This window comes from Rhincodon typus, chromosome 12, assembly GCF_021869965.1.
Source record: "Rhincodon typus isolate 14 chromosome 12, sRhiTyp1.1, whole genome shotgun sequence".
NCBI lineage: Eukaryota > Metazoa > Chordata > Chondrichthyes > Orectolobiformes > Rhincodontidae > Rhincodon > Rhincodon typus.
In genome coordinates, this window is record NC_063343.1 from 19,856,899 (window position 1) to 19,869,464 (window position 12,566).

Below are 12,566 nucleotides of genomic sequence, written 5' to 3' on the forward strand. Positions count from 1 at the left end.
TTTTTCTCCCAGGGGACTGAGATTCTTTGGAATTCCGTTCCTCAAAAGGCAGTGGACGCAGAATTTCAAATAGGCTTGGGTACATAGATTCTTGATTACCAAGAGGGTGAATGATTACAGGGAATATGTAGGAATGTAGGAATGAGTTTAAAATCAGATCAATTCTTATTGAATTGTGGTGCAGGCTTAAAGGGCCTAACCATGTTCCTGTTTAATATGTTCATAATATGTCTCCAGTTTTGCAATCAGTGGTAAAGCACAGTTGCTCGACACTGTCCTGGAGGAAAGCTTTCCACAAAGATGTAGCAGATTCTGTGCACGGTTTTCCCTTACCCAACGGTAGTTTAAATCCAATGCAAAGTCAAGAGGAGGGGTGCTGTATGGACATGCAGAAGCAGTGACATCAGCAAGTATTTTAAACAGCTGACCACCCAGCAAACAAGGAAATTAAAACTATTTAAAATCCTTCATTTCAAATTTAAATGTTTAAATAATGATTATGAATAGATTAAGATAGAAATAAGATAGAAGATAAAATAAATATTAAACATTTTTAAAATTCTATGCTTTAATTTTTTTATCATTATGGAGAAAATTGACATTTCACAAGTATAAAATTAGCTTCTTTGAGCTAGTGAGGATGTTCAGCATTAATCACATAGTATTCCATTAAAAATGCAATAACAGCTCACTCAAAAAGCATGATTTTCCAAGGATTTTATAGTGAGACTAAAAGCATGAGAGCAAATGTGTTTATCAATTCAATTGATTTCCATTGGTTAGTCTGTGGGGTTGGTGTGGACAAATAATTCAGGCACTTGTTGTGAAGGAGTGCAATATTGCTGGTGGTAACTTCTGAATGTCTACATTATTGGCCCATGCCTCCCACATGACTGTCGAATCCTTTGTATATCAAAACTCAGTCTGCTTCGGATTTAAACATTCAGTGACTCCATCTTCATTGCTCTCTGTGTAGAGAATTCCAAGGATTAATGACCCTCAGACAGGAAGCTTCTCCTCATCACTGCCTTTAAAAGGGGGCCCCTTATTTTGAAACTGCTCTCTAGGTTGAGATCCTCCTCTCAGCATCCACCCTGTCTAACCCCCAATGAATTTTTTTGCTTCAATAAGATTGCCTCATTCTTCTGGATCTCTAAGAATATAGGCCCAACTAGATCCCTTTCATCCAAGGAATCAACCAAATGTACCTTCTCTGAACTGCCTCCAATGCAAAACTATACCTGCTTAAATAAGGAAAACAAAACCTTTATGCAGTACCCTAGGTGTACTCGCATCAATGCTCTGTATGGTTGCATCAAAATTTACCTTCCTTTATATCTGGAACCCCTTTGCAACAAATGTCAATATTCCATTTGCCTGCTCAATCACTTCTGCCACTGAAGATGAACAGATGTAATATTTTCATCCTTGACTATTTTCAAACAGTACATCACAAAACAAAACTGACGTTTCGATTTCAAATAAACTTGGTACTCTGTTAGATATGGAAAAACTGATTAGTGTCTGGTGAAGATCTGAACCAGATCCTGCTGTTTTTTAAAAGATCCATTAATACTGTAATATGGAAACTCCTAAAAACTGCTTCATCCACGTATTTATAGACCATCAAGCAGGGAATAGACTCAAGGTACAGTGGGATGAAGAAACCTAATCTATCAATATCACTTTGCAGACATTTTGCGTGTTCCTCACAAACTGCATTCATACCTATTTTTAAAATCAGCATTATTTGGCTAAAGGACATGCTCTCCAATAAATTCATCAATATAGATTGCAAATAGTTGAAGCGCCAGCCCTGACTGCTGTTAGCTACAGTTCACCATTCTGAAAATGACCCATTTAGCCTAACTCTATTTCCTGATAGTAAACTACCCACACTAATACTAACATCAACACCATTAAACCTTATCTTGCATAATAAACCTGTTGAATGCTTTTTGGAAATTTAAATACAGCTGGTTCAATATGGAGAAAAAGCAGAGTTAATATTTTGGTCAGTGACACATCCTCAGAACTCAACTGTTCTGAAGGTGAGTTACTGGACCCAAAACCTTAACTCTGCATTTTCCTCCAAAGATTCTGCCAGATCTGCTGCACATTTCCAGAAATTTCTGTTTTTGTCTCAAGATTTATAGCATCCCCAGTTCTTTGGTTTTAAATTAAATGTCCACTCCTAGTTGCCTGAGGGAAGTGATGAGGAGCCATCTTCTTGATGCCTTGCAGCCCATGTGGTCCACACCATTATTTAGGAGAGTTTCAGGACTTTGATCAAATGACAATAAAGGGACTGCCATATGATTCCAGGCTAGTGAGTAACTTTCAAGGTATATTGCAGGTGGGTGTTTTCATCCATTTACTGCTATTTTCTTCAAAGTGGTAGAGGTGATGAGTTTGGAAGATGGGACTAAGAGATTCTAGAGTTCATGCTACGCTTTGCTATACTTGGTCAAGTTCAACATAATGACTGAATGCAATAGATCAATACTGATTTGGAGAAGAGAGAACAAAGCTAGAAAAGAACAGAAGCAATCAATTGGTTGTGCCCAGGATCGACACTATTTATGAGACTATAGAGACAGATTTGAATGTAAATATGAAATGGGAAAACAGGAATTAATAGACTGGCATTTATTTTAAAAAGTACACAGGTTTTTACATCAGTCACATTTGTTTAAACTTCAAATAGCCAGATCTAAGATTTATTTAAATAAAATTGCTAGCAAAATTAGTGTTTCAGCAGGTATTTGACTCTTGCCTTACATTTGAAAGTACATGGATATTTGGCATACTGTGCCGTTAAAGAGGTCCCTCTAAAACAGTACATCTCTGGACAGGAATAAAATGAACTAACTTTGTATAACAGATTGGAACTACAGTAATATTTTTGGTCACTAGTTATTCCACTTGGTTTCTCATGGTTTGACAGCATTGTCACATTTGCAACTTGTTTCACAATTCCTTCATATATTCACTAGAATGCATCTGACATTATCCTGTCTTGTTTAGTACAAAGTATATTCCCCTACTTCTATTCAGTAAAGTAGTTACTGGTTGCAATATCTAATTAATAGGATGTATACGCACCAACACATATAATACATTCTCAACTGCGTGCTCAGTCATCTCAAAGTCTCAAAACAATGCCTGTATTTGAAAGACTGTGTCTCATTCCACCAGTCTGGTAAATCTTGTGCATTAGATTCCAATCTCCTAAAATACCAGCCACACTATGTGTCTTTTATCAAACTCCCCCCACTACTTTCATTCAATGCACTTTTAAGAAAACCAATTCATGACTTATCATAAGATGAAAGTTCAATTTAAAAATGGCTGTAAGCCTTAAAAGTAATTAGGCATTCATTTCTTAAGTTTGTATAAGTAAACCTTTGATGCTACCTGAACAACAATTTATACTTACAAAATGTTAAAAATTAAAGATTTAGATGCAGAAGGCACTTTTAAATACACTGTCCCATACTGTGTGAAATGTCTCTGGGGTAGTCATTCCTCAATAGACCTGCCTTCTAATGAAATTGTTTAGTTAAATTAAACAACTTTTAAAAAATAAGCAGACCAAGACCTTCAGGCAGATTGAGATCAGAATTTGATCAGAGGCTAAAAATGACCTGCTGGAGAATTCATCCCAATGTATTACAAGTTTCTTTTTAAAAATAAATAATTTCTCAACAGTTGAATTTTTGGACACATTAAACCTACCTCTTTTTTTTTAAAAAGAAAAAAGTACAAGCTGCTGGGTCAGCAGACATTTGGTGTCAAATGCAGTGATGTCATAACATGACAGCATGCTGAATAAATACCAGCTGCCTTGAAAAATCTTGTCAGTCAATGCCCTGGAAACAAAAATCAGAGCCTGCCCTCTGGCTACTCCCAGTCACATGGATAGCATTGATCAGCCCCATACAGACAGCAGTTCAATCAACTGCTGTGTGGTTTTGATGATAACTGATCTAAAAATTGATTAATCTGTGCAACCCAAGGGTGAATGCATAGCTGCTTCATCATTGGCAACAGTATTGTTCATATTCCATACTGGAGTAACTTAATTGGGAGTGGAACTTTTTAGTTTGATTGACACTGAAGCACGTACATTAACAGTGGTTTTTAACTAAAACTCCAAGTCATTAAACTATTCATCATATTTGTCTTTTTGCATTCACCTCCAAATTGTCCCCAAAAGACTATGAAGCATACATGAAAGTAACTGTTGCTGAAATGGATTAGGACTATAGTTAGCTAGAACATGCCTTAACATCACACAGAAATGAAACAAAATTCATTATATCTAACTAAACCATCCTTGCACTAAGTCACTCTCCCCATGAGCCTAAAACTTCCACTACACTACAAACAGAAAAAGCTAAAATGGTGAAGCTCTTAAACAAGTCTTCCATTCCTGTAATGTTTTTGTAAAATCCAAAATAAACCTAGCCTTTCAGCTACAGGTTCAGAATTGTAACTAGACATCCTTGCATGCAAATCACAAAAAGGGCCTGACTCATTTTTTCCTCTCTCCATTACAGGAAATGTTGAACCCTGGTGCTTTGCCCAAGGGTCATTCTTCATGTACGTACCTGGACAGATGTTAGTGGGCAATTCAGAGAAATTATCGTAGCCAAATACAACTCCATCCAAGCATATATAATCTTGCAGTAGATAATGGGAAAGTGAGAAAGAATGAGAGATTAGATGAATTCCCTTTCTACAAATTCAGAATTCCCAGCTCATTTGTGGTAACTTTCTTGTCTGTGTCCCCACAAGGGATTGATGAGGCTAAGTAACAAGTTGCTTCGATTAGCAGTTTTAGCTTAAATATGAAGTCTTAAAAATTCAAAGTTAATTACACTGAAAATGAAAGCTACATGCTGTCAAGATTTTAATGATGGTTACAAATTGTTACTTTTTTAGATCTGAATTTTATAGTTTCAAATATGTTTGCATGAATTTACTTTGTTAGTTTCAAATATAGCCTACACAAATAAACTTAACAAAGAACCAAAATATTAAGCATTTTACAGAAAGCAGTTAAGCCTCTTTGGATCCCTCTGTTTCAGATTTTAAAAAAAATCAAAATGTAAATAAGGTCTGCTGTGCTCTTAATACTGCTCATTGTCATCTTCAATACTGTAAAGGTGAAACTTAGGTCATATGTAAGGAGAACCCAAGTATCCTGAGGTAATTGCCTTGTATTTAAGCTGATCAACAAAAGCAGCAAGAGGTATTTATCATTTTCTCCCTTCTGTCAAATCTCAAGAGGCCTTAATGAGCTTGTAATCATTGAGGAATTTTCCCTTGCTTTTGCACACAGGACTTTCGCCTAGTTTGGTTTGGTTGTGCCAGCTTCTTGGATTCACTATTGATAGAACCAAGCAGAGTTCTTTTGTTACATTACTAAGCAGCCAGTGTTGAATCTAAAATAAGGTTTAAATATCAGTTCTAAGTTACTAAACTATCCCCTAAACAGCTGTTTCTAAACTTAGAATTTTCAGTAGGTTACCTCTGCTGAACAGCAGTGATATTTCTTGAACCAGTGAGTGCATCTCTCATACCACGTGCCCTCCATCTTGAAATGAAAAAGTATAATTCACAATTGCAACAGGCAATCATTATGTTGGATGGTTAGTTACTACTGTGAACAACAGCAGTCTTAACATAAAAAGTCAATTGCTGCAACATTGCCTTGCCAATTATGCGATTGAAACGGGAATACAGTGCCATAAACAGTTTAAAGTGAAGGTACAGCTAAGACACAAACCATATTGCACTCTGAAATGTCTCTCAATACTCCCTGGGTTAAAACACCAGAAACTCACAGGCAGCCTGTGTTACAATTAACACAAGTGGGGCTAACAGCATTGCCTTCAAGTAACAAAAAGTGCCCCCATAGCTTTCAAGTAAACAATATAAAAATATCACAGTAATAACAGCCCTTTAAGTGAGTTAAGGCAGCAGCTTTAAAATTCTCTACAAAAAAGTATCGTTTGCTTATCCAAATCTATCAAAATATTTTCATATGGCTTCCTGACATCCCATTGGACTATTTAGTCTCAAAAATGTTCACACAGAATACCAACACTGAGGCATTCTCAGTTGAAAATAATTAGCATATTTCCAGAAAAATTGTAACAAGGAAAGCTGCACGGTAAATGCATGTTTTGCATATCCAAAATAAAAAGTTAACTCCGTCTAGCAAATTGTATATCTCCTGTCAGAGAGTTTCAAACACTGAAAGTAGATGGTATTTACCAACTCGGGAAGATAGCAGAAAACGCGTTATTAGAATTACTGTCATCTGTCAAAACAGCCAGTTGAGTATGTGTGATGTCCACTTAAAAAATTACTCCCATAGGCCACGGTGATGCAGTGTCTTGGCTCCGTAGTTATGGCAACCTGCATAGCAATGGGTCCCTGAACAGGCAGAGCCCTTACTGTGGACTGTAGGTTGGCTTGGAAACCCGGGTATGACTGTAGTGTATAACTGTTGCTGGTACTTCCTGAGACAATGGCAGCTCGACGACCCTGCACGTGGCTCCTATGGCTCTGAACTGAAGCCTGAGATTGCAATGGCGAATGGAACTGCACAAGCTGTGATGAGTTCTGGGCGAAATGTTGATATTGACCCTGCTGGAACAAGAGCTGCTGTGAGGACTGGTGTTGATGTTGCTGTTGCACTGTTGTTTGCTGCTGTAGACTTGGCTGTTGTCCTTTGGTTTTGTTGGCTTCTTTGACATCATTATCATGGGCACTAAATATAAAAGACACCTCACATCAGATACTTTCAACGAATGTTCTCCAAGTTCCACCACCTGTCACAAAGACACCCACAATAATGCTGAGTTTCATTTAAACCTGTGTTAAAGTAGCCTGAAATGCGAAGGCTTTTGCTAGTTTAATAAAAGCAAAATACTGTAGATGCTGGAAACCTGAAACAAACACAGAGAATGCTGCAGAAACTTAGCAAGTGTGATAGCATTTGTGGAGAGAAACAGACTTAATTTTTCAAGCCCTTCTTCAGAACCCTGACTCAAGTCAACAGACAGAAAATGGAAACAGGAGCCTTGGGCAGCCTCTTGTTTCACTGGTCCACAGTCCTGTGCCAAGTGTACTACTGTCCAAGTTAAAGAGCAAAAAGAGAGCAGGGATCCAACTTGGGACCTTCATGGTGTGTACGGCCCAGTTTTATTCTGGGTTAATGAATTTGGGAGATAGGTATCAAATTTCATCAAAATGAATGTTGGAACTTCAAACGTACTAATTGGTTTCACAGATTCAGCCTATTTCCCATGTAATTTGTCATACCAAAGAATGGGAAGAAATGGTGGCAAAAACAGGAAGTGGCTGAATTTGAACTGGATCCCAGAACCTAAATATTCAGAAGAGCTGCCAGGGGAACAGGAAGGTGGTGGTGGACAAAGGAGGAGGGCAAGGATGACAAAGGGGAGGGGTGGGGCTAGCGAGAGAGGTGTGCAAGAGAAAACAATGGCAACATATAACATTGACATACAGGAAGCAAAGTATCCAAACTAGCAAGACGTAGCATTTGTGGAAAGAGAAACAAGTAAACGTTTGATTCCAAGAGTCATATCAGATTCAAAACATTAACTCTGTTTCTCTTTCTACAGATGCTGCCAGATCAATTAAGCTTTTACAGCATTTTCTGTTTTTATTTCAGATCGCTAGCATCCACAACATTTTGCTTTTATTAAAGAATCTAACTTAATCCAGATATCCTCTTCAGAGTAAACATCAAAGTCAGCATTTGCAGATAAAAGTTGCTTTGCAAATCTTGGCACTAACTACTCATATATAATAACTCCTAAATTGATTCAATCTATACATTATCAGTTATCCAGCATTTGGTGCTGTCATTTAGTACGTGTGTCATACTAAAAAAGCAAATTGGATATGTCCACAATGTTTGATGCTGCACAACAGGAGTAATTTAGTCCTTTAAAATCAAAAGACTGGAACGTCCAGTAGTAGAGCATATATAACTACAGATATTCTCAAGTTCTCCACTATCCAGCAATATAAACAGGATCTTTGCCAATGGTATTTCATTCTCATTAGAATAAAAGAAGTATATCTGGAGGTAGTTGGTACACCCAAATACTAAAACTTCTGCTATCACTTACTTTCGTGGTACATTTATGTGCAAAGATGCTACTTTACAAACCACAAAGATAAGAATGTGGAAAGCCTCTTCGAATAGATCAGATTCCCAAAATGTTCTTTAAATGTAAATACAGTCCCAATCAGAAGACATCAAACATCATCATCTTAACTGAAAATTCATATGGACAAACAGCCTCCCCAAACGGCATGCAATACCTTATTCTCCAGATACCTAAATCTCCAGAAAAACTGGATTGAAAGTGACAATTAATTCAAATGTTTGGGGAAAGGAATGGAATGATCCTGAGAGAAGTGGATTAACACGATCACACAAGTGCAGTCTATAATTAGAAATTTGCATTGAAACTCTAAATGAAATGGGCTTGACATGTTAAACTATTCTCTAGTTCTCAAAATTTTACAATGCCTTGTAATTAAGGGCTTTTTAAAAAAATTCTAGCACTGTTTACAAAATGTGGTCTTTCCAAGACTATGTTGAAGAAAGAGAACAGGAAGAGAACAAGAGATTGAATCCACTACAGTTCTTTACAAATACTGGACAAGGATGAAGAAAGGCTTGTCAGCAGTGTGGGAACTCAATTTGAGGGCAGAAATTGTAACTGCATGGAAAAAACATTGTGCCTTTATTTAAACAACCTCTTTCTTTAAAGTTGTGCAAACAAGAGAAAGTGCATGCATCTTACATCAGCATGAGTTCAACACAAGCAGTCAGGTGCTCCCAAGTATACCCAGTCAGTAGGTGGAGATGAGTGGTCAGGGATGGACTGATGTGTAAACAAATACGGGAAGCTGTTATGCAGGCGGCCGCTACCAGTGATGGACGAAAAGTCAGAAAACTGTGATCTACAACAAAAACAACAACAAATAAGATCAGTCTTAAAAACTGTAACCTATTCCCTTCCAAGCCTTCCCCTTTACCTGATTTTCTGCCAACCAACAGACTCCCAATGTTCCTCTGCCTGCAATTTAAAATTCTTATCCTTAATCTTAAATTGTTTCATCATCTCACACCTCTTCCACTTTTACCACACCCATCCAACACTTCAAATTCGTTATGCAAAATAAAACATTGATCAAATTTTTTGACAAGCTACTAGCAAATTCCATTTCCAGAATTCAAAAGAATGAAAACCAGAAAAAAAGAACGAATTTGCAATTACTTAGAACATGATCGCAAGTTAGATTTATTTTAATATGCTTTACTTTTGAAATAATTCATTGAATCTATAGTGTCCACTCCTGAATCTTATTCCGGTATAATGAATGACTGTCAACTTAATGTGTTTTCTGATGTTGCTGGTTCAGAAAGGAACACTTATAGGCACACTACTCTTTAAACAGCATCCTGAAATTTTTAGTCAAATGGACAGTTCAGATCTGGACACGTTTCATTTCTCACTTACAATAATGCAGCAATCTTTTAATATTGCCTGGGTACTTGCAATCTTCTTCCTATGCTGCTTTCATTTGGTATGTTTATTTATTGGAGACTAATTTATCTTAAACTTTGACATTCACATTACCATATGGCCTGTAAGTCTCCTATCCTCATCATAAGATCTTGTGCAGAATTAAGAGATGTCAGCTAAAGTGGTAACTGTAATATCACAATTGGGCCAATGCCTCTATCCCTTTCGCTGTTCCTGTGGAGGGTGAAAGAGAGAGCACTAACTGAGAAAAGGACTAGACTCAACTGCAATTTTATCCTTTTCAGCTCTGTTTCCATCACACATTATGAGTGATCATTTGGATGAACTACCAGAGGTTAATCAATGCTCATGCAGCTGTATCTATTCCTTAAGATAGCAGAGGGTAAATCTTAAGAAATGTTTGCCACCATGACAGCACAAAATGGAAGTATAATTTCCTGTTCTTGGTTATGCTTCAAATTTTTGGGAAAGGTTGGGAACAGCAAGAAATATTTTCATGCAGAGATAGTAACCAAATGACAGTCCAGCATAAACACAACTGAACATAGCGTTGGTTACATGCCAAGCATACCTTGAAGAGAAACTTCTAAAAAATAGTGGGCATATTTTTCCATGAAGGCTTTGGTTTTGGCGATAGAAGTGAGCGGCCAGCCATTGTGCAGGTCACTCTCGTGGACGGAGCCCGAGAGGTAGTAGTCAATGAAGTGCGCCGCAGTGGGCAAACAGAGGTTCCAGTTGAAAGTCTCCAGCAGCAGCAACTCCATTTGCAGCAAGTCTCGCTTGTTCAGCACCAGATGCAGGCTGCTCATGAAGCCCAGACTGTTCAGCTGTTCCAATTTAGGCACCCGATCTTCTTTCTCTTCAAATTTGCCTGGAAACAGAGCAGCAATAAAATAGAAACATGGTGAATATTTTGCTTTCTAACACTTTTCACCACACAGAAGGGACATTTAGAGCTAGCAACCAGCTCACTTTCAAGTTATCATATTTAAAGCAGTTGAACGAATTTTGGTATCCACGAACTACGAAAAGATTCCCGCCACCTCAGAGATTGCTCATGTCTGAGCTGAAATTTCAAGTCAATTTTATTCAAATACTGTGTTCACACATAATGAATGATTTTAAAGAAAAATAATAAACTTCCTTTCTCATCGAAATGAATTAAACAAAACAAAATGCACTTAAGTCAGACAAAATGAAAATGGCAGAGCAATGGTGTACTTTCATGCCCACAACTTCTCATACTTATGTTTAATAAATTCATTCATCTTATATTGTAGCTTTAACAGAAAGCTGACATTTTAGAATGACAGTGAATTCAGTGAAATTAAACATAGTTTGGCTACTACAATGTATATTTAACAACTGTATGGTCAGCTTTAACATTATCAGTTAACTGGACAGAAAGTTATGCTAAATTGGTGATAACTGAGCAGGAATGTAGAAACATGTAAGTGGAAGTTGAATTCATAACATTTACAATAAACGGAACTAAAAAGAGCTATGCATGTGGATATTTCAACTTCCAGTCTGATGGTATGTTTTGCACACCAGTGCCCGTAATGAAAACAAACACTGATCTGAGCTATTTTTTGTATAGCTCCTAATGGGTGCAGCAAAAGATTTAAAGCAGAGTTGTCCAAAGAAATTGTAGCTTTAAAAATAGTTAATATTTTTAAATGACAGTGAATTCAATGAAATTAAACATAGCTTGGCTACTACCATTTACACGTAATAACTATCTGGTCAGCTTTAGCATTATCAGTTAAGAAAGATATGTTGCAGAGCTTCCAACAAAATGGAACAAGGCAAGCAGACTTGTGTTTGGTAACAAAGCAAAGATGCCCAGTAAAACAAATTCAGAGAAAAGTAAGTAAAGCTAGTTCTGACTCTAGTCCCTAATTAATTTCCACTTTACATTGACTTAAGATCAATAGGCTAATAGTCACTAAACATACAAGACAGGAGAATAAACTCCCAAAAACTTATCTAGACTTACAAAAAAATCTTTGTAACCTTGCTTTGTTTGCCATTTTTCCTAAATTTGACCCCTGTGTTTTCTGTTCTCCAGCACTCTCCATCTCAACAACTTCATGATTCACATTCATTCATAACTGTTGCCGTGTAACAGATGTTGCCCTGCTATGGCTTGCTATATATAATATTGAATTGTACACTTGAATGCAGGCCACGATTTATTTGTAATTTATTAAAATTGAACTTTCATACATCATACCCGTAAGAAGAACAGTTGCCGTAATTGTATTACACATCAATAGCCTTAGCTCTGCATTTCTCCCTTCAAGTGTTTCTGACAAGATTCATTTTGAATGCCATGCATTCTTGAAAGCGCTCCACTAAAATATTCAGAGTAATAAAAGTATCCCTCTTACTCGTGAGTCAAGGCTAACTGGCAGTGAACCAGATGGCACTTCTGAACATTTTGCAGCAGCTTTAACAAAATAACAACTCTATGTTGATTCTTTTTGAGCTGCTTGACCTTGGAAAGGTTTCCTGATACATACACTCCTCTGAAGGCTAGAAGGAAAGACAGCAGGATGAGATTATAGCATTATTTAAATTTAATAAACGGTTTTCCTTGTGAAGATACACAAACCATAAATATGTTCCTGGAGTGCAGTTCATACAACTCACTTAAGAAATTCAAGCCAGTGCCATGAAATCCAGGATTGGGCAACATGGAGATGGCACAAAAAGGTATGATTCTCAGGAATTTACCCAATAACCCAGTTGATTATGAGAGTCAGCAGCTGACCCAGAGAAACCAATGGGTCCTCAGTTTATTCTTCTCATCAAGAAGGGCAGTACGTGCATTATAATTGGCTTTGGTGAGAGAACAGGCGGAGAAAAAATGATTTCCTTAATCATTACCAACAGTGCTCAAGAAATGCACCTTTAAGGACAGCAATGTCAGTCTCCAACTACATTAAGCATGAAGCA

The 12,566-nt window shown here is 37.2% G+C and overlaps 1 protein-coding gene across 2 annotated transcripts in view; it reads right to left on the reverse strand.

Moving 5' to 3' along the window:
• Positions 1 to 537: 537 nt before the first annotated feature.
• ccnjl (cyclin J-like) overlaps positions 538 to 12,566 on the reverse strand; it is a 63,456-nt gene continuing 51,427 nt past the window's right edge. The window contains exons 3-6 of one of the 2 annotated variants that reach the window (XM_048603844.1): positions 10,177 to 10,476; positions 8,859 to 9,018; positions 6,286 to 6,784; positions 538 to 968 (exon numbers count right to left, since the gene is read on the reverse strand). In XM_048603844.1, coding sequence (XP_048459801.1) covers positions 6,328 to 6,784; positions 8,859 to 9,018; positions 10,177 to 10,476 — 917 coding nt within the window. In that variant the 3' untranslated portion in view covers positions 538 to 968; positions 6,286 to 6,327. Of the gene's footprint in view, positions 969 to 2,634; positions 6,785 to 8,858; positions 9,019 to 10,176; positions 10,477 to 12,566 lie in introns of those variants that run through there. The other variant, XM_020533093.2, reaches the window with a different exon arrangement.